Here is a 27,574-nt window from a genome sequence, read left to right as displayed (position 1 = left end):
TTTTAAAAATTCATTGAACACATTTTTATTGAGTACCTACTGTGTACACCAGATACTGATCTGGGTGCTGGTGATATAGCAGACAATAATCCCTGCCCTTACTGAGCTCCTGGAGCTTACATTATACTGACAGCAAGATAACCTGTGGAGAAAATGACCAAGTTAGCAAAAAAAAAAAAAAAAAAAAAAAAAAGATGACTCCTCTGAGCAGTAACAAAAGGGATTGATTCCCTACCATTTAAGGCAGAAAGACACAGTGAAGTCCCTAAGAAGTCATCTAAAAAGGCAGCGCCCTGCTGAGCTCCCTGACCCATGTCTGAAAAAGTAAAGGGTTCCTTTGCCATAGTCTTGGGGTAGAAGGTCAATGCACAGGACCCCCAGGGGGCACACAAGGGCATTTAAAAGTCTATCCCAAAACCAAGGACATTTCCAACCAACCAGTATTTCCAACCAAAGAATAAAGCAATGGTTGTACAAATTTGTTTTAAGAATGAAGACAACAGCCTCTGAAAAATGAAATTCAATGAAGAATAAACATAACCTACAGGTAATAATAATAATAAAAAAAGAACCATGAAACTAAAATTAAGATGTTTACAGCATAATAGTTTAAGATATAAAATGAGACTGTATAAAAGATTTTTGCTTAGGAAAAATATTTAATTCTTAGCCCCAAAAGTAATAAAATAGAAAGTTACTATAAGGTAATTTGATAATTTTAAATGCAGGCAATTTCTGATTCAAAATATTGTTTTTCTACGGTAAGACAAACTTGAAAGTAATTCGCTCAAACTTGGTTTTCAAAAAACAGAATAGGGTGCACTGGGTTTAAAAGAGGTTGTGAATAAAAGAAATAATTCCAAAACCAAAATGGAACAAGCAAACTACCTAGCAAGATGCACTGAGAAAAATAAACTACAATAAAACCTCATTAACATTCATTAGGGACAAGGTGAGTTTGAATAGGTGACAATGTAAATAAATTTACATGGAAATATATTTAAATTCTCCATGAAATACAAATGTATATATTTCAGGGATAAAGACTAAATTGAATATATCTAAAAAAAAAAAAAAAAGTGGGGGCTCATAAAAATCCTCATGAAAAGTATTTTAATGTAATTGAAAAGTGATTAGTAATTGGTGTACTAACTGGCAAAAGAGTACTTTTTAAAGAGAGCTTCAAAATAGTTTTAGTTTGGGTCCAATAGGCTTCCCTACAAACTATTAATTTGCTCCAGGAAACCCTTCCTTCAGCTTAACTAGTTATCTTAAGTTCCAGGAAAAATTAATGAGGTTTTACCGTAAAAGCAGAAAAACAAAGTTTTCAAATGATGATTCCAGCATCATCCATACCAAAAAAGTAGTAATGAAATTTAGTTTGGAAAGCCAAAGCAAGGACCAGATGTTAACACAGCTGGAAGCAGAATGAGGTTAAGCGCAGGAAATCCTCACAGTATTATACCAGTCATTCCTTTTCTCATTAGAATTACAAAATTGCAATTTTACAATGACACGGTAGAACTACTGCTTATTCGAAGGCACTAAATTTTAAGTTTCTCAGCAAGGAGAGAGAGAAGTATTTTGAACACAGTGGTATAAGCTGTGGAAATTCAGTTCGGATTTAACATTACACATTAGCAGCAATACATCTGCACATCAGGTTTCTGAGTGACATGATTAGTCAAAATAAGGCAAAGAAAAACCAGAGCAAACAACACATGAACTCTGAGCTTCCACATTCCCCTTTCATGTAAGACACTGACGCAGACCATCATTATCCAGAAAAATGTGGCTTTCACTACAGTTAAATCTCAATGTGTCTCCCAAATAGAGGGTTTATAACATAAGTTGTACATTTAACTTTGGAATGATGAACAGACACACAGAATCAAGTAGACACCAAGAGAATCACTCCACTGCATGTCTGGGTCCCAACCCATCCAGCCCTGGTCAGGACAGTAAGTGGCCGGGCTGATGGAACGGTGAGGGTGCAAGAGCCCAGATAGTGCCCAATAAATCCCTGGAGACAATCACGAAACGACTGTACCGAGTGTCAGGAACTGGTCACAAACAAAAAGAATGGTGTGTAATTATCCCAACAAGGAAGACAAGTAAAAACAATCCCTTTACATCTTTAAAAAGAATCAAGTCACTGAAATTTGATTTCTTGGAAGCTGTTGCCATTTGCTTGGATGAGGTCTTGAAGGTTTTCCATTTTTTTCTCCATCCAGTTGAAGAACACATTGACTAGAAATCTGTGTTAAGAAATTAGTACAGTCTTTTCCCTCCTGCTCCTCATCATGCCAATGCAAGCACTGGAAAATTCCAAACAGAATCAAGTTAGTGGCACAGAAAGTTCATGAACTACCTATGTGACTATTGAGCACAACAGTTATCCAAAAGCAGGAGACTGAACTTCTCATTGTGGTCAGTTTTTCTACTCTGTCAGGCTAATCAAAGTTAAACTTTAAAAATTGATTAAAATCCAAACAAACTATTCTTACTAGTGAAAATCACATTCCTACCCATCCCTACACATGGGACTGAGAAACGGCCTGCTCAGTGGTGAGCCAAGAAGGGAATAAGCATTCCAGGCACTCAACACCCTTCCGTCTCCCATATGCTGATCGCCTTGCCCACTGAGCGTCACTTACACCCTGTCAACCAAAGCAAAAGCTGCAAGGCAGACAACAGAAGGACATACCACTTATAGCTTCCTGTGCGAAGTATTTGACATCCATGTCTTCATCTTGGCCTAACTTCTGCAGTACCGGTTTAACTTCCTCCTGCAAAGCACTGAAATCCAACAGTATTATCTGTGAAAGGCAGTCTTCTGGGTCAGAAAAATGTTTTATGGTACATATGCTCTAAGGCAATTTTTTTTTTTTTTAAATCCTCACCCAAGGATATTTTTCCATTGATTTTTAGAGAGTGGAAGAGAGAGGGAAAGTAGGAGAGAAACATCGATGTGAGAGAAACGCATCGATTGGTTGCTTCCTGCATGTGACCCAACCAGCGCCTGGGCCAGGGAGGACCCTGCAACCGAGGTACATGCCCTTGACTGGAATTGAACCCGGGACCCTTCGATTTATAGGTCGATGCGCTATCCACTGAGCCAAAGCAGCTAGGGCTCTAAGGCAATTTTTAAAGTTTAAAATACAAAAATCTTTTAAAACACCTATACGTTTGACAAATACTAAATAATACCTAAAGTTCTCAGCAGAAATAGCTTCAGAAAATGATCCTCACATATATGAGTTTAAATATAAAAGATTGGACACCTGCAAAAATGGTTATTTTATTATTTTCTTTAAACAAACCCACACCTTAGGTAAAGTAAAAATCATTGAATTTATTTTTAGCCATTACTCCCCACTATCATGTAATATTTTTAATCTACTTTTAAAATAAGAATAATATTAAAATCTTACTCAGTATCTAGAATTGGTCCAATTTTCTGTAGAGATTTGGCCACATTGAAACGGACGTTCGCCACTTGGTCTCCTGCCATTTTCAATACAATAGGCAGCATCTGCTTAGTAGTTATTTCCTGACCGCAGGCTTCAGAAAGTACCTAGAAAACACTTTTATTTGTAAAATATCCCCAAATCTAAAGAGAAAAATTAATACTTAATAAAAAAAGTAACTGGCCAACAGGAAAATGTTTCTGGTTTGAGCACTAAATGAGGAATACAAAGTAGAATTCAAAAAACCCAGAATTAGAGCAGAATTCACAACTGACTTCACTACTGTAGATTTTAACATGGATTGAGAGCTGACATTTTTCTCTCATCTCTTAACTATCCAAAGAAATCAATAAGAAATATATTCCAAATAGAAGACAATATATTCAGAATTCAGGAACACAATCTTGGATAACTGCTTTAACACCTGAGCAATAATAGCTGTGTGATACTTACATTAATGCAGAATAAGGTGGTCATTCTATGCAAATAGTTAGGATCATTTGCCATTACTAACACTTTGGGAACGATGGCATTTTGGGCCCACTCTGTACCAAACTTCTGAACTAGTTTCATGAGGTTGTTGGTGGCAGCTTCGCGAATGGCATACACTGCAGGAGAGGGAAAAAGAAATGCTGTTCACAGTACAGCACGACCTAGTTTACGTACATCATCAGCAAAGGCGGGCCAAAATCAAGATGCTGCAAACACACTCCAAAGTCAGCCATGCTGCAGTGGCATGTGGTCAGCTACAACTCATAAATACACTGATCTGGTTTTACTACAGTTTCAAAATGTGTAATATGTCCAAGGAAAAAGAAGGTAAGGAGCTCATTATAGGCATCACGAATTAATTAACAAGTATCAGTGCCTACTATATGCTATGTGTAACAGGAAAAATACATGTATTTCTCCTCAAGATCATACACTTAGAAAAATGAAAGCTACCATACTCCAAGTAGTCACATGGTATAAGACTGATTATAATAAAGTGTGAAATTGTGAGAGCTGTAGCAGTTGAGAAGAGAGAACAGGAAGCTCTAGAAAGTCTTTTGGAAATAAGAGAACAGGAAGATCTAAAAAGGCTTTGTACTGGGCCTCAAAGATTAGAGAGGATTTGTGTAAGGAAAGAGAAGAGATGGTAATTCCTGGAAAGGGTAAAAAAATTTACCCGGGACACAAAGGAGATAGCTGAAATCTGGGAAAACACGAGGCTGGACAGTTATAGGAGACCCAAAACACAAATAAAAATAACGATGGGCCCTAACCGGTTTGGCTCCGTGGATAGAGCATCGGCCTGAGGACTGAAAGGTCCCAGGTTCGATTCCGGTCAAAGGCATGTACCTTGGTTGCGGGCACATCCCCAATAGGGGGTGTGAGGGAGGCAGCTGATCGATGTTTCTCTCTCATCGATGTTTCTAACTCTTTATCCCTCTCCCTTCCTCTCTGTAAAAAATCAATAAAATATATTTTAAAATAAAAAAATAAAAAGATGGGTTTTTAAAGCAAAGCTGTCACCTGGTGACTAGTGTGGTACTTTAGCAAGACTACTCCAATAGTGGCAAGAAAGCTAAAGGGAGAAGACAGCGAGGAGGTAGTATGGAGGCCACTGTGGTCATCTACACAATAGCAAATAAAAACTTCAGACCTTCATGCCTGTTTTCCCTTAAAAATGTTTATGTTGAGAAATGTTAAATGTCTTCTGTGAATAAATGTACCTGTTTTAACACTTAATAATTCCCTACAAGCCCTGGCCAGGTGACTTGGTTGGTTGGAGTGTCATCCCATGCATCAAAAGGTGGTGGGTTTGATTCCTGGTCAGGGCACATACCCAAGTTGTGGGTTCGATCCCTGTTGGAGGCACATACAGGAGGCAACTGATCGACATTTCTCTCCCATCATTGATTTTCTCTCTTTCTCTTTCTCTCTCTCTCTTTCCCTCTCTCTCTCTCTCCTTTCCTCTCCGAAACCAATAAAAATATTTATTTTTTTTTAAAAGGAAAGAATAATTAAGTAGAGAATCTTCTGGGATGTCAGTCTCACTAATGTTAAATATATATCAGAAATAACAAACACTTTTGATGGAGAAAACCAAGATGGTGGCATAGGTAAACACCAGAGATTGCTGTCTCGCACAACCACTTCAAAAATACAACTAAAAGACATAACGGACACCATCCAGAACCACAGGAAGGCTGGCTGAGTGGAATTTCTACAACGAGAAGGAAAGAGAAAAGCATACCGAGACTCAGAGGAGGTGCGGTGCTGAAGTAAATACAAAGGTGCGGAGGTGCATGTGGAGAGGGCTGGTGGCTGAGGACAGATTGTCTTTTCCAATCGGGAGGGAGTCTCTGGCTCTGAGCTCCAGTTCCAGGCGAGTCTCTGGGGACCCAGACTCATACGGGAGAAACGGGACTGTCTGGCATCGGTCGGAACTCAAGGGCAGCTTTCTCTCGGAGGCACTCACCGCGACTGCCAGGTCCTCTGAATTAGGACTGAGAGCAGCCATATTGCTCGATCACTTGGCCCACCCTGTTGATCCCCCGGGACCCCGCCCCGTCCAAGCCGTGCACGGAGGCTTTTGCATATGAAAGGCCCAGCCCTTTGTAATCTGAAAATAACTTAATAAACTGCAGCTGCCCCAAGGCCCCAGTGTAATCTGAAAATAACTTAATAAACTGCAGCTGCCCCAAGGCCCCAGGACAACTTGCATTGCTTTACAGCTGGCTTCTGCTGGATAGTCTCAGGCAGAGGCGAGATTAGCACCTCCTTAAATCCCAGAGCTAGTGTACCCAGTGGTCAGAGTGGGACCATCCAATTACAACTCCTCAGATCTATAACGGACACACTCAGGGGGCAGACTCGGTGAGCACCAAAGCCCCACTGAAGCAAGTCTTGCCCCAGAAGGGTGTCTTCAGCACAGAAGTTCTCCCACCGTAGACACAGCTGATTCTCACAGCCAATTGGCCCTGAGGTCAAATCCTCTCAGTTTTACTTACAACAATCAAGGCTTAACTACAACAAGACTGTGCACAAAGCCCACAAGGGGGTGCACCAAGAGTGTCTACCTCAGGTAACTGGGACACTTAGCACAGAAAGCCACTCTATCGACACAGCGAAGCATAAAAAATGTGGAGACAAAGAAACAGGACACAAATGGAGGAAAGCAAACTACTGGATATAGAGTTCAAAACCACACTTTTAAGGTTTTTCAAGGATTTTCTAGAAACTGCCGATAAACTTAATGAGACCCTCAAGAAATCTAGTGAGACCCTCGATGTTGTGATAAAGGACCAACTAGAAAGTAAGCATACACTGACTGAAATAAAGAATATTATACAGACTCCCAACAACAGACCAGAGGAGCGCAAGAATCAAGTCAAAGATTTAAAATACGAAGAAGCAAAAAACACCCAACTGGAAAAGCAAAATGAAAAAAGAATCCAAAAATACAAAGATAGTGTAAGGAGCCTCTGGGACAGCTTCAAGCGTACCAACATCAGAATTATAGGGGTGCCAGAAGAAGAGAGAGAGCAAGATATTGAAAACCTATTTGAAGAAATAATGTCAGAAAACTTCCCCTACCTGGTGAAAGAAATAGACTTCCAAGTCCAGGAAGCGCAGAGAACCCCAAACAAAAGGAATCCAAAGAGGACCACACCAAGACACATCATAATTAAAATGCCAAGAGCAAAAGACAAAGAGAGAAAAGCAGCAAGAGAAAGAAAATCAGTTACCTACAAGGGAGTACCCATACGAATGTCAGCTGATTTCTCAACAGAAACTTTGCAGGCCAGAAGGGAGTGGCAAGAAATATTCAAAGTGATGAATGCCAAGAACCTACAACCAAGATTACTTTATCCAGCAAAGCTATCATTCAGAATTGAAGGTCAGATAAAGAGCTTCACAGATAAGGAAAAGCTAAAGGAGTTCATCACCACCAAACCAGTATTATATGAAATGCTGAAAGGTATCCTTTAAGAAGAGGAAGAAGAAGAAAAAGGTAAAGATACAAATTATGAACAACAAATACACATCTATCAACAAGTGAATCTAAAAATCAAGTGAATAAATAATCTGATTAACAGTATGAACTGGTGATTATAATGAATCAGGGACAAAGAAAGGGAATGGACTGACTATTCTTGTGGGGGGAAAAGGGGTGTGGGGGGTGCGGGAAGAGACTGGACAATAATCGTGCACCTATGGATGAGGACAGTGGATGGGGAGTGAGGGCGGAGGGTGGGGTGGGAACTGGGTGGAGGGGAGTTATGGTGGGGAAAAAAGAGGAACCAATGTAATAATCTGAACAATAAAGATTTAATTTTAAAAAAAGAAATAACAAACACTTTTATTATAAAAAGAGAAATTTCTTATGATTCATCATATTAAGATTCAGTTAAAAAGAAAAAAAATTAGGCCACAGAAAGGTAACTTTAAAAGATAAGAAAAATGAAATAGTCCTCAAAATCTAGTTTGAAAACACTAAAATCATCTACATATATACGCCTTTATGAGACTTGCACATTTTTCATACCCCTTCTCTTCACACTCTTAGCCATATGACCTCCTATATGATCCAAATATGCCCTTAACAAAATCACCTACATGAACAAGCAGACACAAATATTCCTATCCTCCCAAATATCCAGGCACAAGCAGCCACAGAACAAAGATACACTCAGTACATAAAGTATACATAAGATGCTGTGGAACACAATGCCTACTATATGCACCAAAATATGGAACTGAAGCTCAAAGTATTATGTCACGACCTCCCCCATGGCCCCCATCTGAACAGGTCTCAGACTGTACTGAAGATGCCAGGTCTGGACTGGACTCCGTTCCTGTGCCACTGTATAGCTCCTTCTCTGTGCCACTCAAACAAGCCATGTAGCCATTTCTTCCCCATAGGCCTTTCTTCTTATGCTAGTCTCTGTCCCACCCAGACAGCATGGTCAAGCAGAAGACCTCAAGATGAGTATATGTAGCCCTAGCCGATTTGGCTCAGTAGCAAGAGCGTCGGACTGCGGACTGAAGGGTCGCAGTTTGATCCCAGTCAAGGGCACATACCTCAGTTGTAGGCTCGAGGGTGAGTGCAGGAGGCAACCAATCAATGTTTCTCTCACATCGATATTTCTGTCTTTCCCTCTCTCTTCCACTCTAAAAATCAATGAAAAAATACCCTTGGATGAGGATTAAAAAAAAAAATGGTGCTGAAAAACAGACAGATAAGTAATAAAATAATTTAAAATCTCTGACTCCCTGACCTTGGGTGCTGGCGCCATTTAAAAAAAAGAAAAAAAAAACAATGGAAAAATATCCTTGAGTAAGGATTAAAAAAAAAGTGAGTATATGTGTATGTAAGAGTCTGAAAATAATGTAATAGAATGAGTAAGAAACAAAGCAAAGAGATTGTTCATGAAAAAAATAAAGTTTAAGACAGAAAATATTAGTAGAAAACAGAAACATCAAACTTGTGTTTCAGAGGAAACTAACTGGACTTTAATCACAGTATTTCTTCATCACTACACAAGGAAGGCAATCAGATGAGTCGTCCTTTCTAAAAAAGAAATATATAAACAACACGGGATAGATGCGAAGACAAGAACACTCCATAACAACCTGTTTTTAACTTATTTACTTACCATGGTCCACGAGCCAGGCCATACATAAAGAATTCAGCTTTTCATCAAAGAATTCCACACCCTATGGGTACAGACGATTCCATTAATACACATCTAACAAAGTTTAGAAATCAAGATAATCTATTTATTGCACCAAAATAAACTAAAAGCTAAAAACCACTCGTTTCCAAATAAGCTGAATTCATGAACCAGCCAGAAAACAATTACCATGGAATTTGATTTACAAACTGTAAATCTATTTTATTGGATAGAAATAATAAACAAAGTGAGATGGCCCAGGCCCTGCTAAGTGGGAGAGAATCGGATGGTCAGGAGCCAGGTGTGATACCGCAAATGATATAAAGAATGCAGTATGGACAGTCTGCCAAGCATTATCTAGATTATTTGTAAAAAGGAATTACCCAGTAAAATATGTCAATAGCATATTTTTTCTTTATTTTCTAATTTAAAAAATTTTCAATTACAGTTTACGTTCATTCGATATAAACTTGTATTAATTTTAGGTGTACAGCGTAGTGGTTAGACAATCATATGCTTTACAAAGTGTTCCCCTGGTATTTCCAGTACCCACTAGCACCATACACAGTCATTACAATATTACTGACTGTATTTCCTTTGCTGTACTTTATATCCTCATGACTATTTTTGAAACTATCAATCTGTACTTCTCTGTCAATAATATTAATAAGTCTCAAAAAATTTCCCTTTTTGGTTAAGATTATAATAAATCATTAAGGATGAAGAAACTGATATCAAGAAATACAGATATTTCCACTTAAATAGAATATTTCTAAGATGATGGGAGGAAGCAGAGGGAGAATAAAGCAGGCGCAACACTGCAGGTGACCCAGCAGAGTCACAGGTAGAACCATCCTGGCTCTTCCAGTTTAGCTCTTCCTGTCAACATTTGGCCACTCGAGCACAAGAGGGGACAAGCTCCTAGAGCTGATTTACACAGACCTGTCACTGTGGGAATTCTGTACCATGCAGGAGAATGCTGTGACACAGTGCTCTCCTAGAGTCTCCCTTTTGGGATCTACATGTTTCTTTGGAGCTAAGAAGTTCCTGAACAGCAATTGTATATTTCAAATAAAGTACTCTGAAAATAGTGATTTAATAACATAAAATGCTTTATAATAATAGATCATGAATAGGTGTTAACATATACTTAAATCACCATGTCAGCTCTCAAAGATTTCTTTTTCATTTCAAGTTATGGATTTTTCTTTAAAAATTTTAAATTGAATTTAGAGAGCAGAAGGGGAAGAGAGATGAGGAGGAAAGGTGGGAGAGAGATGGGGAGGCAGGGAAGGAAGGAGAGAGGGCGGGGGGGGGGGGGGGGAGGGAGAGAGAGAGAAAAAGATCATTCTGCTGTTCCACATATCTGTGTGTTCATTGGTTGACTCTTGTGTGTGCCCTGACTAGGGATCAAACCCACAATCTTGACATACCAGGACAAGGCTCCAAACAACTGAACTACTTGGCCAAGGCTCTTAAATCTTAACTTTTATTTCTTGATTTTTGTGGTTTAACTTTACATTCAGCATGGTCCATAAGCCAGGCCATATGTAATCTCTTGAAAGAATTATAAATTGACTACCTGATACAGATAAAAAAATAAAAATAAAATATATACGAACAAGAAATTGAAGTTGCATTAACAAAATGTTCATGACCAATGTGTATCAGCCCTGCCCAAAAGGTATGAGTCAGCCAAAGTCAGCATCTACTTGCTTCTATACTCCTCTATGGAGCTGCCAACCTTTGCTGACCTCCCAGATCTACGAGGAATAGAGGTTTAAAAAAAAAAAAAATTGCCGAAACCGGTTTGGCTCAGTGGATGGAGCGTCGGCCTGCGGATTGACGGGTCCCAGGTTCGATTCCAGTCGGGGGCATGTACCTGGGTTGCGGGCACATCCTCAGTGGGAGATGTGCAGGAGGCAGCTGATCGATGTTTCTCTCTCATCGATGTTTCTAACTCTCTATCTCTCTCCCTTCCTATCTGTAAAAAATCAATAAAATATTAAAAAAAAAAAAATAGTACTAAAATTCTCCCTCTCTTCTGCACAGTTGTTTCAGCCTTTAGCCAACCAGTTAGCCACTGCTGCTTTCCATTCTGGAGAAAGTGACCCATGACAGTCACCAGTGAAGAACAAAGGATGACTCTCAGTGCTTGGGAGTGATGGGGAAAAAAGTGACAAGATGACTTCGCCTGACCCTTTTAGCTATAGAGTGATATTTTTTACATTCATTTTGAAGAGTGGGACACTTCAAATTTTATAAAACATGTGATGCCACAGATAACCACAAGATGCATTTAAATATACCAAAATTAGCAATACAAATTCAGTGGTCCAAGAAAGTAAAAAACTAGATCCCATATGATATGATCTGAAAGGAATGGAAGTGGGGTGAGAGAGGGGAAACAAACTGCAGTAATGTTAGCTGTAAACTGACATATTTTGAGCTTTCTCAAAAAATATTCAGGTATTCACTATCTAACACTTGACAAATGCTAAGTGCCTGATTAATGCCAGGCACTATAGTAGGCACTGGCAATCAAATACTAAACACAGTCCTTACCCTAAAAAAGATCACCTGTCTATCTTCCCAACTAGTTCCCCCGCCCCCCCTGGGATATTAAATAGCAATTTTTATTATTTAAAAATTTTGTTTTCATTTGGTTAGAGAAACATATTTAATGTAACTCCTCTAAAAATTAGGGCACATGATAGGCCTTGAGTTTTTTTGCCCAACTAGTTTTTGACAGCCACACTGCACTGCAATAAATGCTACCAACAGGGTAATGGTATATCACACTTAGAACTATCTAGGGCAGTGGTTCTCAACCTTCCTAATGCTGCGACCCTTTAATACAGTTCCTCATGTTGTGGTGACCCCCAACCATAAAATTATTTTCGTTGCTACTTCATAACTGTAATTTTGCTACTGTTATGAATCATAATGTAAATATCTGATATGCAGGATGTATTTTCAGGGGTCGCGACCCACAGGTTGAGAACCGCTGATCGAGGGCATCTATGAAAACAGAAAGGATGTGGCCATAAAACCCAGCACTGAAAATTTAATTAACATAACAGAGTAAAAATAACCATGAAACTCAAAAATAGGTAAAAAAAAAAGTAATAGATAATCTGATAATGTGGACTCTGGCCAAAATACTAGCATTAAAAACTTCAATACTCCTTTTCTAATCATATTCCTCAACTCCCTTTTAACCAGAAAGCAAAAAAAGTAGCCAAAAAAAAAAAAAAAGCAGAAGCTAGGAACATTTTGCTCAGTATATAGGCAAGCAGGGAAGCTGCTCTGAGCAAAAATCAAAGTTAACTTATCTTAAAACAATACTCCCTTTTCCTCTCAGTTAAATATTCCTTATGTCAGAGACATTAAATTACACAAAATCTGTTACATTCCAAGAAACATTGTTTTTATGGCTTTGCTTTTAGATGGTGGTGAGGTAAAAAGTGTCTCTATAATATAATTCCTTTTTGTTAGAAGTTAATGCACTAATGAAAATAAAAGCCATCTACAAGCAACTAGGACCTACCATACTTAGATGTGTCTAAATGAACAAAATCATACAAATTATTGGGGCCTCCTACTTGGCACAATAAATCTGCTCAACTATTTGATGCTATCCTTCACTTCATGGAGCACACACACTCACCAGCTGGCCTGCCAGCAGTGGCATATACTCAATGATGGCCAGCCGGACCCTCCACTTGGCATCTTCAGCCAGCTCCACTATGGCAGGAAGAAGAGACTGAGAGAGCTGACGGATTCCAATCACTTCATTTACACAATCCAAATTGGAGATGATATTCAAACGAACTTCAGGACACTGCAAGTACACAAGCCCCAAAAGAACACATATAAAAATCAAGTTTTCTGCCCAATATTTTCCTATTGTCATGATGAGGTAAAAGCTGCTAACTAAAGTTTAAAATAAGAAATTATTGACTCAGGTAAAAAAGTAGTCTTGGAAGAAATAGTACTGGGTACACAAATAACTCAAAGCACATAACTGTAACTGTTCTTAACCATAACTCTCAATAAGAAGTCTATATGATGGCCTTAGCTCGTTTGGCTCAGTGGCTAGAGTGTCGGCCTACAGACTGAAGGGTATCACGTTCCATTCCAGCCAAGGGCACATGCCCAGGTTGCGGGCTCGATCCCCAGTAGGGGGTGTACAGGAGGCAGCCAATCAATGATTATTGCTCATCATTGATGGTTTGTATCTCTCTCCCCCTCTCCCTTCCTCTCTGAAATCAATTAAATATATATATATGACAAAAATTCTATAGGACGGTAAAGAGCATAGGCTCTGGAATCAAATTATATGCATTCAAATCCCAGATCTGCCAAGACCTTGGGTGAATTATTTTATCTCTCTGTGCCTCAGCTTCATCTGTAAAATGGGGATAAGACCTACCTCTAAGATTGCTGTGAGGATTACAGGTAATAATACGTGCCAAAGCATTCATGATCATGCCTGGCATATAGTTTTACTCAATAAATGTTAGCTATCAGTATAAAGTTGATATTATATTTAAATAAAAGATACTTTTTAAACAAAGATTCTATTAAGTTTGAAGAGAAGAAACGAGAGCCTCTCAGCAGGAATCAGACAAAGAGAATGAGGAGACATTTTTAAGTCTATATCTATGGCTCCTAGTGCCCATTTTCTGGGGAACTTGCAACCCATATTCAAACACAAGGACTGTCACTAGTTTAAAATAAGTTACTCTTTAAAATCACATTATCCCTGTTTTGGGTTCTATTTTAGTGAAACCTCAAACCAAACCAAACCAAATCACTGTCTATCAAGCCATAGAATTTATAGCCAGACTCACCTCATCCTTTAACTGAGCTAAAAAAAGAGGTAGAAGATGTTCAATGGTATTCTCTTTGCCCAAAATGGTAGACAATCCCATAATTACAGAAGCTAGAGCCGATTTGACATGTTGATTTGTATCAGATACTAATTCCTAAAAAAAAAAAAAAAAAATTAAAAGCCTTTCTTTTTTGCAAGACAACAGAAACTTCCATACTATTTCCCAAGGAATTTAAAAAGACAGCACTATTTCAATAGATTCGTTGATAACGTTTCCTCAGATCAACTGTCAGATAACACAAACCTTTGTGCCAACGAGCATTTTCCAGTTATAACGCACTACTAATAAGTGATAAATAATGTCACACATTAACACACCTATCCCATTCATCCCTTGTCCTCCTTTAAACTCAAAAGAGCTCTAAGGCAAACAAACAAAAAAGAGGCAAAGTTTGCCTTCACATAAGGCAGAGGTAAAGCTAAAAGTAAACTAAAGTTAGGTTTACCTTTATATAGGGCAGCACTTGATTCATAATTATGGTCTCTCTACCTTCAATGGGCAAGTTCTCACAAAGTTCTAAAAGAGATAAATAGAAAAAAAACAATGCTTACATAGAACCATTTACAAGGAGCCAAATGAAGAAATTTAACCAGTTATATCAAGTTTCAAGTTAACTCAAATCATATGTTTAAGAAAAAAATCTCTAAGAAGTGACCCTTGTTCTAAATACACTTTTTTGTCAATCTAGATGGCACTGTGTATCACACTAATCCAACGTGAAAAGGCATTAAAAAAAATAGAAACAAGGTAAAATGGCTGTTTGGTTTTAACTTACATGATAATGTAACATTTCTATACAATAAAATCATCTCTATTTATTTGAAAACATATTCTAGAACAAAAATCATAAAAATTCACTGACATAAAAAAAAAATGCACCAAAATAAACAAGCCATCCTGCAACATAAACTGAACTCCTTAACCTTTCACTTTGTGGGCAGCAGCCGCTCGGACTTCAGCTTCACAGTCTTTAAGGAGGTTCTGAAAGGCGGGGATGAGGTCATTTTGGGTGATTTTGGGACCCACAGCTTTCTGGAGCTATAAAATAATATGTACAGGTTTAAATGCAAACTAACAAAATAATTAATATGAAAACACAAAACAGCACAACTTCAGGTATACATTTTTGCCACAAACACTTCTGATTCATAAGAATTCAGAGACTTTTGGTACCACAGCAAACTTGTGGGTTTCTTGTTTCTACTTTTCTTTAGTACTTAAAGAAAATACCAGTGCAATAATTTTACCTCTGAAAATTTGTCAGCTACCATATAGCGAACTCGCCAAGATTTATCTTCTGCAGCTTGTCGAAGTGTAGGCATCACCAAAAACTCAAGGTCATCCTGAGACAGTAACTGGGCAATACTGACACAAGCTTCCACAGCTAGGAGGCGCACTGAATCCTAAGGGAATAAAATTTATTTCTGTTAGACAATATTTACTGACAGTCAAAGTATATGGTGTGGGGGTGTGCTCTGAGTGTCATTTCAAAAAAAAAACAGAAGCAAACCAACAATACCAGCGGTCGCCAACCGGTGGTCCGTGGACCACTGGTGGTCTGTGAGGTCCGAAAGGTTGGCGACTGCTGAACTACACTACATGCAGCTTCATGTGTCTGTGCCTGGAAATAGCTGTTCTCTGACTGGAATAGTATGCCAAAGCCACAAAGGTAGAAACTTATTCTGTGAATGAACAGCAAAATAATTACATTGGCTAGTGCAGAGTTGTTTTTTAAATGAAGTAAAAAAAAAAAAAGAACATTTTAATGATATCTTCAAAGCCTCACTCTAATAAAAAAGCTGAGAGAAATAATGAAAACTATGCTTATATAAGTTTATAACAGATCAGGACAGAGAAAGAGAATAATAAGTAAGGGAATCATTGGGGAGCTGTTAGCAAGATACAGGTACCCCCGCTTCTCAAAAGTTCATTCTGCAACTTTGCTTTTATGAAAAACCTAGATTAATACATGTTTCCCTACCTGAAAGAAGCCTGAGAAGGATTTTTGCTTTTACAAAAAAAGGTGAAAAGCGAAACCAGCATTCAGCATTTGTTTTGCAGGAGCCATTACAGATGCAGCGCACCTCAAGCAGTGGCCCCACAGAGCTCCTTCTCAGGAGCTACACCCAGCATCTTAGCATCAAGATGCCACCACCTTGAACTGTCTGTGCACCTGGGTTTTATTTTTATTTAATTTGTGCACTATTAGCAAGATGTATCCCTAAGGTAACTGATTCTTTGCTTTATGCCACTTTGGCTTACAAAAGGTTTCACAGGAACACGCTCTGCTTTCAGATAGGGCAGCCTGTACTCAGTTTAAAGTGGCAGTAATAGGAATTGAGGTATAAGATGATGACTTGGAAAGAAACACATAGAAAAACAAAAGAGTAATTTAAAAAGTTGGATTTCAATGTTGAGAACCAAGGACAAGATAACTTTGAGGTAGCCAAGTCTGGGAAAACGCAAAATGAAAAAATTAGAAAGATAAGGAATGACTGAACTGAGCTTTCCAAATGTAAAGTGCCAAGTGTCAATGTGACACCTATATGTCCTTTGAGCAAGTGGAAATATACAACAAGACAAACCGATGAGAAATTAGGAACTGACACCACAGATTTGGGAATCATAAGTATATAAGTAGAAACTGAAAATATGTAAACATAAGTGCCCAGGAGAAACAGGACAAAGTCCTTTATATAACTACATATTTTATATATACACATATATCATACATATATGTGTACATATGTACACACATATACATGAAAGATAAGATTCCAACTTTCCAAAATATTACAAATTTTTAAAATTTCAGATAAACAAAAACTTACTATGTGCCCAAGACACTCCTCTACCCAAATGAACAGGCTAAAAAGGGCAGAACTAAGTCTTGGTAGCAGCTATAGATATTTTTGGATTCCCAAAATGATGCTAAATCAAGGGACTGCTGCCATCTATGGAAAAATATACCAATAAATACTTGTTAAATTAATCAATTACTTCTCTTCCAGAACTGATTTTCTCCCCAAACCTGCTCCTCCCAGAATTTTCTCCACCAGTTGCTCAATCCAAAAATCAAGATCTTCTTGATGCCTCTTCCCCTCACCCAACCCAATCATAGTTCTACTAACTCTACCTCCATACCTACCTCCAGATTCTCGCCATCTTCACTATACCTCCCTAGTTCACCACTGTGTATTGACTGGAGTATAGACAAGCCTCCTAACTGGTCTTCCTGTTTCTATTCTCTCCCCGCCGCCCGCCCCCCCCCCCCCCCCCCCCCGCCCCCAGAACTGTAAAGTAAACCTTACAATTTAGTTTCCATCCAGAAGCCTCAATTACATCAAGTCACAACCCTGCTTAAAATCTTGGTGTATTCTCATTGCACCTAGAAAAGAAAACCCAAACTCTACATATCCTGGCCTAAAGGCCCTCTGTGACCAGAACCCTGCTTATCTGCTCCAACCTCATCTTTTACCAGAGTCCCTTTCACCCACTAGGTTCCAACTGTAGGACCACTATCCACAAGTGTCCTCCCTTCCTGGAGCTGACACTCTAGGAAAGGTCATGGCTGGCATTTTTCTTTCTTGTCTCAGTTTATGTCACCTCTTCACAGTCCTTCTCTGACTAGCCAGTTTAGAGAAATGTCCTATAATCACTTCCAATTGTATCACCCTACTCTATATTTGCATCATAGCATTTATCCCTGATATTTTGCTTACTTATCTCTTTATCACCTATTTTCCTTCAGAGCTGAGTAGTTACAACAGACTGTCTGGCCAACAAAGCCTAAATTACCGGGGTGGGCATGGGCAAATATAGAAAAACACATGCAGGTTATTATTACAATGGCTTCAATAACTCAAAAGAATGCCACACTGCCACGGTATATCTACTTTTGCCCACCCCTGTATTTACTACCTTGTCCTTTACAGAAAAAATCTGCAACCCCACCCCCACCACAAGATTCAACTACCATTGTGCAGGAAATATAGAGGACAAAGAAAATGTTAAATTACAATATAGAAAATGTAATCACCAAAATCCCAAATGAGGACTCTAAATCTGTGCTGGCCAGTGTGGTAACCACTATCCACACCTGAAAAGTGCCTAGTTATAATGATAATTATTTTGGGTATATTGGGTTAAATATATCATTACAATTATTTTCACCTGTTTTTTACTTTTTAAAATGTGGCTACCAAAAAGCTTAAAATAGGTAGTTTACATTACAGATCTGTTGGACAATGTTTTAAACTATAATGTTTGAGTCATGAAAGTGCAAAGAGAAGGAAGTAGTTAACTATCATAAAAGTCAAGATAAAGTGTTAAGTCTTAAGGGGGTGGGCAGTGACAAGCGGGGAGTGAAGGAGGTGTTGTGTTTGGGAGGCCAGAGGGCTTCTGGGGTAGTGGCTGTCAAAATTCTGTTGTTTCATAGATGACAGCTACAAGATGACATTACCTTATAATAATTCATTTAAGATGTATACTTTGTACTGATTTTTTAAATGTTATTTTAATAATTTTAAAAAATTCTTTGGAAGTAAAATTTATCATCTTTAAATTTAGAATCTAAAAGTAAGACTCATCAGCATGTGCCTGGTGCTCTTGGTCCTGTCCACATTAAGTGATTCTAGGGCAGATACCAGGCAAATTAAAAACCCCAAAGGACTCACTCTAGTCCACAAACTCTGGTGTCTGATCCTCTGAAGCACCACACAGAGAGGCAGTACAGCCTCACTGTGAACGCCGTGAAGTGCTTAGATTCCAATCCCAGCTCCACTATTACTAATGAGGCAACCTTCAGCAAGTTACTTCAATTTCTGTGCCTCTGTTTCCTAAAATGTAAAATGGGTTATCTACCCCATGGGGCTGTTGTGAAAAAATGAATTAATTTATATAAACAACTTTAAAGAGGCCAAGGAAGATGAAGTACTGCATTTAGGTGCTTGCTGTTTTTATTTTTATTGCTATTTCTACACTAAAGAAATCTAGACCCTTGGATTTAAAATTGCTATTATGTGAGATCATCCTATACACGCACACAGAGATGCAAAAGGCCAAATGGCTTTCCTAATATATACTGTGCTTGTTTATCTGAAAGTCAAAAATTCCAGGAATCCTTATCCTCCCATATGACAAGCCAGCCTTCAATGCACAAAGGTATGTTACCCCTTAATGCAACTTTGATCGTCCTAATTATGGATCCCATTTCCTCTGACTCCCCCCTTTTATAACAACTGCCAATGTAAGAGAAAATCATGGTCTGATTAAGAAAGAAACATAAAGACAATGAAATGAGTCATATTAAACTTTATCAAGGCCAGAATTAAGTATTAATTTTGCAAAAAGAATCCTAACATGAGACCCAAACTCCCCAAAGAAATACTTAAAATATTAGAGGAGAGGAGCATATATGTGTAACGTAAATACTGAGTTAACTTACCTGTTCATCTGCAGCTAGATTAGTAAACAATGGAACAATTTCACTTTTCACACTATCTAATTCTAAAACTTTTGCAAATTCGCCCAATTTGGAAGCAGCAGCACGTCGTACCATTGGTGTATCATCTGAGCACAAGGAACGGAAGTGCCTGGAGCAAATAAAATAATGAAGGTACTTCCTGTCAAATATCATTGATTAAATACTCCCTCCCCCCCAACAACACAAACACAGCAAGGCATTTTTAGAGGTTTTCTCTTACAAACACTGTGATTAGGCTTCTACTCATGGAAGAAACAAAGACAAAACACTGGTATATTCAACTGGACAATAAAAAGTGATGTCATCAATCTTATTATCCTGATATCAGCCACTCACTGGTAAGTGGGTACTGTGTAAATCGTCCCAATAACCCCAAATAACTAAAAAAATACCATATCTTACTGTCTAATTTCTGCTTTGACAGCATTTGAAGCCCTGGGATAGCAAACGCTGAATAAACCACACGCAGATGTGCGAGACGTGAACCAATCCCCACTCGCTAGGCGTTTCACCAGAGGAACAAAATGAGCTTCCAGAGCAACAGGCGTGTGCTCCTGGGAGATCTGCCGCAGGGACTCCACAGCCTTGTCTCGAACCACAGTCTCTTCCACCGTTGCCAGACTTTCCAAAGGAGGCTGAATAGACCAAAGAGGAAAACCAGAGAAAAAAACTTACTGAATCAGGTTAGATGCAGATTATCACCTTTTAAAGTGACTGAAAGGAGGTGGTACATGTAACCAGAATGTTAGCTACATCACACCAAATGGCTACTTTCAGTTCACACAGCGATAACATATGGTGTGTCCAACCTGAAGACACGACTTCTGTAGGACAGCCAAGATCTCATGTCCCAGATGGCAATTCCCAGATGGTGTCTACAAATGACACAGTGGAGGGGACTTGACACAATATTAATATTATTGTGAGCTGAATCACTAGGTTTAAAAGATACATAGCCAAATTCAGACAGGTTCATGCATATTTATTCAAAAGTAGTGCAAAAACATGACCAACACTGGGCACCATAATATGATGACATCTCATCAGGCCATGAGTATTATTCTACCATTCCTGGAGATGTAAGCAACCCATGTCCACTACCTCCACACAACTTATCCAACCTATAGAAGGCTGAGTACAAAATCACTTTTTTCAGAATACATACAGAATCTTTCCATTAGCCAGATATGTAGCAGTAGTTTCTAACAATTAAGTAGAGCATAGAGATGGTAGTAATCCTTGCTTGCAGCTAAGAAACAAAAAAGATCAAAGGGGTTGCTCTGGTGTGAGATCCATAAGTGACACCGTCCAGTGAAAAGTGAAAGCAGCTGGTTCCTTAAACTTCATCCTTTTGGGTTTGTATTTGGTCAGGTACATTCAGCATATGCCATGAGCTGAATTTGGTCATTTCTATAAAAACCATATTCAGGACTGACCAAAAGAGTAAAACAATTACGCCCAGCTGGAGTGGCTCTGTGGTTGAGGGTCAACCCATGAACTAAGAGGTCACCGGTTCGATTCCTGGTCAGGGCACATGCCCGGGTTGCGGGCTTGATACCCAGTAGGGGGCGTGCAGGAGGCAGCAGATTGATGTTTCTATCTCTACATCCCTTTCCCTTCCCCTCTCTCTAAAATCAATAAAAATTTTGTAAAGAGTGAAACAATTATAGGAAGTCAAAGGAAAGAAACATGTCTACTTAATAATCCATTTCAAAAATTGTTTGAAACACTAAGGCAGAAAGTACTCAGCTTTTTCCTGGCCAGTGTGGCTCAGTGGTTGAGCATCAACCTACGGACCAAGAGATCACAGTTTGATTCCCAGTCAGGACATGCCCAGGTGTGGGCTCGATCTACAGTGGGGGCGCTGAAGGAGGCAGCCGATCAATGATTCTCTCTCATCATTGATGTTCCTATCTCTCCCCTTCTCCCTTCTTCTGAGAAGTCAATAAAAATATATATTAAAAACAAAAGTTTTGCCCTAGCCGGTTTGGTTCAGTGGATAGAGCGTCCACCTGTGGACTGAAGGGGCCCAGGTTTGATTCCGGTCAAGGGCACATGCCTGGGTTGCGGGCTTGGTCCAACGTGCAGGAGGCAGCCAATGATTCCCTCTCATCATTGATGTTTCTATCTCTCTTCCTCTCCCTTCCTCTCTGAAATCAATAAAAATATATTTTTAAAAAAACACCAAAAGTTTCCTTAAAAAAAGAAAAAGAAAGTACTCAACTTTCATAAGAGGATTTTGGGAACCCTTTGAAAAGATAACTGCTTTCTTACTTGCAAAGGTTTTTCATGATCTGGCCATGCCTTCTGACCTTCTCTCATGCAATCTCTCTCTATATAAAACCCTAATATGCAAATAGACCGAACAGTGAAACAACTGAACAACCGGTCACTATGATGTGCACTGACCACCAGGGGGTGTGCTCGGAACATGGCGGGCATCAGCAGCAGGTGGCAGAGCACAGAACATGGCAGGCGTAGGCCGCAGCAGGATGGTGGAGCAGGTGAGCGGGGGCGCCAGACCAAGGCAGGGTGCAGGTAGCTGTCATTGGGGCAAGCCTCTGGTGGATACTGAAAATTCTTTGCTCCTGCCTGCTGTGGTCCCGCCTGACACTTGTGCCTGCTGCCTGCTCATACCCGTTGCCAGTGCCAGAGCCGCCGCTCGCACCCGCTGCCGGCCCTGATCGCCCCTGAGGGGCAATCAGGTGCAGCAGCTTCCACTCGCACCTGCTGATGGCACCGGCCCCACTGGCACCCGCTGCTGGCGCTGGCCCCAATCGCTCTGTGCAGTCAGCGCATGGGAGCAGCGGTGGCAGGAGAGGGGCTGCCAGCAAACAGGGGACCGGGGGCTGCTGCGGGAGGGGCCGGGTAGGGGCACAGAGGATAGGCCAAGACCCATCCCTGTGCCAACCGCAGCCTCACAGCCACAGTTATTTTCAAGGGAATTCGTGCACTGAGCCCCTAGTCATAGTATAATCTCTATCACTACTACAGGATAAGGCCAAGTTCCTGAAAATTGCATATGCGTTGTCTCTTGATTTAAACTCCAAGATCTTTCAATAAAGGATTATTATTATACTAGATGCCTGGTGCATGAAATTCATGCTTGGGAGGGGGGTTGTCCCTCAGCCTGGCGGCCTGTATCCTCTTGCAGTCCGGAAGCCCTCGGGGGATGTCCGACTGTAGTCCCACTTCTAAGCAGTCAGACAGACATCCTTAGTGCTGCCACAGAGGCAGGAGTGGCATTTGCCACTGCCACTGTGCTCTCCAGCCATGAGCCCAGCTTCTGGCTGAGCAGCACTCCCCACTGTGGGAGTGCACTGACCACCAGGCGCAGCTTCTGCGTTGAGTGTCTGCCCCCTGGTGGTTGGTGCACATCATAACAACCAGTTGTTCTGCTGTTCGGTCAATTTGCATATTATCCTTTTATTATATAGGATTCTAGCATTGAGGATAGAGAAGAAACAGGAAGACAGGTTCCTTGCTCGAGTGGAGTTTCTATTCTAATGGAGGAAGACAACAACTAATCAAGAAAATGAGTACTCTGAAAAAAACTAGAATATGATGATAAGCGATGACTGGGAGGCAATTCAGGTTGGGTGGTCAGGGAAGGCCTCTTTGAGTAAACAGACTGAAGTTGATATCTGAATGACTGGAGGGAGCCAGTCACAGGAAGCTCAAAAGAACATTATATTAGAGGGAATACCTAGGGCAACAGTCTTAAGGCAAGGATTTGTAAGCTGAGGTAAAGCTAAGGCAGGAATATGGATATTCTGAGAGCCGTAGCAGAAGTGATGCATGTGCGGGGTGAAGAGTGACATGTAAGGTGGGTGGGAGGCAAGAGTAGATGGAAACGAGTTAGGAAGTAATCTAGAGGAAAAATGATGTGATCTGACTAGACTAGAGGAAACATGAGCTAGGTAGTAATAGGGATGGAAAAAAGTGGATTGATTTGGAATATATAGAGAATCTACAAGAGTTACTAATGAATTAGATTTGGAAAATGAGGGAAAGAAGAGTCAAGAATGTCTTTTAGGTTTTGGCTTGTGCAACTGGGTAGGTGGTGAAGCCATTTACTGAGATGGGACAACTACATGAAAGACATATTTTGGGGAGAAAACCGAGTTCTGTCTTAGGCATGTTAAATTTGAAATGCCTGTTTGATATCCAAGTAGAAAAATCACAGGCAGATATAGAGACAGATGTGTATATACACACACACACACACACACACACACACACACATATATACATATACATGGAATTCCATGGAAAGGTTGGAGGTAGAGATAGAAATCATAAGAGTCAGCATCATATAGACAGCATTTCAGCCTTTAAGCATACATCCCTATCTTGTCCAACTGTGGAATTCCTAACATCCTTCAAAACCAAGTTCAAACATCATCTACCAAGAGGTTTTCCCTTATCACTCTGGATTAATAATACCTTTCTATTCTCTATTACTTGGATACCTTCTATGGGCTTCTATTTTTCCATCTAACTCTGTACAGTAATTATTTGTTGATACATAAGGACAGAAATCTCATTCCATTCACAATGGTCTTCTTTAACATCAACACCAGGGGTCCTCAAACTTTTTAAACAGGGGGCCAGTTCACTGTCCCTCAGACCGTTGGAGGGCCGGACTATAGTTTAAAAAAAAACTATGAACAAATTCCTATGCACACTGCACATACCTTATTTTGAAGTAAAAAAACAAAACGAGAACAAATACAATATTTGTATTTGCATGTGGCCCGCGGGCCGTAGTTTGAGGACCCCTGATCAACACTGTAACTTCAGTGCCTGATATAGCAGGCTCTTAATAACTGCCAACTAAATTGAAGTGAACTCTTCAAATTCACAAAGTAAGTCAGAAGTAAAAGTTATGCTTATAATCAAAGACAGAAAGCTAATATATATATATACTAGTGGCCCGGTGCACAAAATTTGTGCATGGGGGCGGGGTCCCTCTGCCTGGCCTGCACCCTCACAATCCGGGACCGCTGGCTCCTAACCACTCACCTGCCTGCCTGATGGCCCCTAACCACTCTGCCTGCCGGCCTGCTCACCCCCAACTGACCCCCCATCTGCTGGCCTTCTCACCCCCAAATGCCTGCCCTTGCCGGCCTGCTCACCCCCAACTGCCCCCCCGCCACCAGCTGGCCTGCTCGCCCCCCAACTGTGCCCCCTGCTGGCCTGCTCGCACCTAACTGGACCTCCTGCCAGTCAGCTCACCCCCAACTGCCCCCCCCCCCCCAACTGGCCTGATCACCCCTAACCGCCTCTGCCTCTGCCCCACCACCATGGCTTTGTCTGGAAGGACGTCCGGAAGGTCGTCCAGAAGGTCTCCAGGTCTAATTAGCATATTACCCTTTTATTAGTGTAGATAAATGTTTCCAAAGTCATCATATTACTAGATGAGAATTAAGATTTCTAACTTCAGGGATGGGGTGTGAGGAGCATAAACAGACACAAACAATCCTTCTCCCAAATTCTAAACTAACAAGTCAACAGAGGCAGACAAGAAAAGAGGAAGAAGTTCTTATATGCATAGTCAGAAAAATTAAGAATGGGTTGAGTTCACTGAATCCGAAGTGCCTACAATATTTGTTCTCTCCACAGCTAACACTGGGACTAACCATAAGATCTGCATTAAAAATGCTGCCATGTGCCTGTCACCAAACAATGAACCATCTGTATGCAAAAGTTCTAGAAGGAGGGTAGGCCGAAGATACTCACCAGCAAGCAGTGGGCAAAGTCAGGTCCTCCCACCAGGCCAGTGAAATTTCCCAGCTGCTCAGCAAGAGCTAACAGCACCTCATCTTCATCATAAATTGTGTCTGGAAATGACAACAACCCGGTAGGCATCAGCAAAGGCAGCCAGCCCCGAGCTGGACCCGCACACAAAACTCAGAACAGACTCAGTATGTCACTGGATGGTCCTGTCACTGGCCTAATGGCGGTTTCCTCCTTCTCCATGGAGAGTCTTCCTGGATCTGTTCTACAGAATGAACTGGAATCTCACAATCCCCTATCCATTGCTCTCCTGTTAGGTAAATAGTAGTTAATGCCCGAACATGCGCAGCCACGGCACAATACGCTCCACCCTGTTTCTTTTGCACAAAAGTGTCAGGCTCAATTTAGTGCCCAATGCCATGCCTAACCCATCCTAACACACCCAGTTTTGAAAGCAACCGGAAAATGGTGGTGCCCAGGCCATTCTTTAAGCAAAAGTGCACAGACCTGTGAGGAAAGGCAGCAGCTCAGTTCGCGTCCTTTCCACTCCGAGCGCCAGGGCGATGGTCGATAGCTTCTTAATGCTGTTGAGGCGGAGCTTCGGAAAAGAACGTGAGAAGAAAACAAACTACAGAAACCAAAGGCTAAAGCTGCAAACTGGAGAGAGAATGGCACCCCGGGAAGGAGCAGGAAAGCCTTCCACTGAGATTTCATTCCGAGGAAACTCGGGGGTAGGGGAACGTGGCTTCATCAGCCCAAGGAAGGGTTCTTGGGAGCAAGGAAGGAAAGCGGACGGGGTACCCAGGCCGTGGCCACGTTACAAAGAGCTCGGACGGGGGACGCGGGCGACGGGCTGCCCGCAGCCCGGCCTCTCCAAGGAGCGTTCCACCCGCGCCGCCCCACCAGCTCCGCCGGGTCCGGCCACGCCGCCCGCGTCCCACCCAACCAGCCGGGCCAGTTCCCTGCCCGGAGCAAGGCCTCGATTCACCTCACTTCAAAGGGCCCTGGGCACCCCGCAGCCCCCCGGTGCCCCGCCGCCCGGCGCCACCCCGCTCCCGCTCGCTCCTCCTCCAGACCCCGGCCCAGCGTGGCGCGCGGCGTTCCCTCCGCACCGCCCGGAAGGGGCGCCCCGGCGGGAAGCCGGTTCTTCCACAACCGCCCGGCGGGACGCCGGGCCTACGCCTTAAGGGGCCCGCAGGAGGGGTGCCGGGGAAGCCGCCGGGGGTCGGGTGGAAGTCCTCACGGGTCTTCCCCCTCCTCCCCCACAAGTTTCTGCTTGAGTCCAGCTCTTTGAATCCCGGGCCGCCCCCCTCGCCGCCGGCCTTCCCCCTTCCCTACCCGCGCGCCCGACCGAGCCCGCCTCCTCTCCCCAGCCCAACTCCAATACCTGCACGTCCTCATTACGGAGCTCATCGATTAAAACCGCGATCGGGTATAGCGAATCGTCTCCATCTCCGCCCGCTGCCCCCGAGCCGGTCCCGGGCCCAGCCGCACCCGCCATGTTCTTCCTCCGCAGCCTGCTCACCGCCGCCCGCCCCGCGCCCAGGCCCCGCCCCGCGCCCAGGCCCCGCCCCGCGCCCAGGCCCCGCCCCGCGCCCAGGCCCCGCCCCGCGCCCAGGCCCCGCCCCGCGCCCAGGCCCCGCCCCGCGCCCAGGCCCCGCCCCGCGCCCAGGCCCCGCCCCGCGCCCAGGCCCCGCCCCGCGCCCAGGCCCCGCCCCGCGCCCAGGCCCCGCCCCGCGCCCAGGCCCCGCCCCGCGCCCAGGCCCCGCCCCGCGCCCAGGCCCCGCCCCGCGCCCAGGCCCCGCCCCGCGCCCAGGCCCCGCCCCGCGCCCAGGCCCCGCCCCTCCCGCGCCCAGGCCCCGCCCCTCCCGCGCCCCAGCAGGCTGGGCTGTGTCCTGCGCTCCGGCTCAGCGCGGGTGGAGCAGCTGAGGCGCTGCTGGGCTGGTGGCAGTCTCCGCCCGGCCCCCGAGCGGGAACTGTAGGTGTGAACGCCTGAAGAAAGATAGGCTGGGAAAGCGCAAGAAGCTCCCGCATCCTTTCTCTGGGCGAAGGAAACAGGGGCAGGGATTCATCCTGCTCGTGGTGGTCTGAAGCGGTCGGGAACTACCTGGGTGGGTGACCTGAGCTGTGTGACCTCTTAGGACTCGGGCGGACCAAAGGGGATGCCCAAGGCCAGGAGGAAGAAGATTTAGGGCCTCCCCTGACTTCATCCTGGCCCTGCGCCACTGGGTCTCCTACCCTTCTTTCCCCACTAGAACCCCTCCACCTCTTCCTTCCAGACTTGTATGTCTGGCTCCCGCTCCGCAGACAAATAACGAG

The 27,574-nt window shown here is 42.3% G+C and overlaps 1 protein-coding gene across 1 annotated transcript; it reads right to left on the bottom strand.

Annotated features, from left to right (window-relative positions):
* PPP2R1B (protein phosphatase 2 scaffold subunit Abeta) lies at nucleotides 1–26,758 on the bottom strand. Its single transcript, XM_070426071.1, has 15 exons — nucleotides 26,643–26,758; nucleotides 25,763–25,853; nucleotides 25,259–25,359; nucleotides 19,919–20,151; nucleotides 19,478–19,625; nucleotides 15,279–15,434; nucleotides 14,955–15,069; nucleotides 14,477–14,547; nucleotides 13,990–14,124; nucleotides 12,804–12,977; nucleotides 9,116–9,176; nucleotides 3,924–4,078; nucleotides 3,435–3,577; nucleotides 2,708–2,799; nucleotides 1–2,318 (listed from the first exon to the last, which is right to left on the bottom strand). Exons 1-15 carry the CDS (start codon nucleotides 26,754–26,756, stop codon nucleotides 2,302–2,304), a joined length of 1,806 nt encoding a protein of 601 aa, XP_070282172.1. The 5' UTR covers nucleotides 26,757–26,758; the 3' UTR covers nucleotides 1–2,301.
* Nucleotides 26,759–27,574: the final 816 nt, after the last annotated feature.

The sequence above is a fragment of the Myotis yumanensis genome, unplaced genomic scaffold, assembly GCF_028538775.1.
Source record: "Myotis yumanensis isolate MYYU_CA2020_CCGP unplaced genomic scaffold, mMyoYum1.0.hap1 SCAF_10, whole genome shotgun sequence".
NCBI lineage: Eukaryota > Metazoa > Chordata > Mammalia > Chiroptera > Vespertilionidae > Myotis > Myotis yumanensis.
The sequence above is the reverse complement of the archived record's forward strand: the minus strand, read 5'-3'. Positions and strand labels throughout refer to the sequence as shown.

Bases quoted from the DNA above. Each gene is read 5' to 3' on its own strand.
- PPP2R1B (XM_070426071.1), bottom strand. From the start codon at position 26,756: ATGGCGGGTGCGGCTGGGCCCGGGACCGGCTCGGGGGCAGCGGGCGGA. The intron at 25,854-26,642 runs GTATTGGAGTTG...TCTTTTCCGAAG, and splicing joins TCCGTAATGAGGACGTGCAG to CTCCGCCTCAACAGCATTAA. The intron at 2,800-3,434 runs GTAAGATTTTAA...GTTGGATTTCAG, and splicing joins GGACCAATTCTAGATACTGA to TGCTTTGCAGGAGGAAGTTA.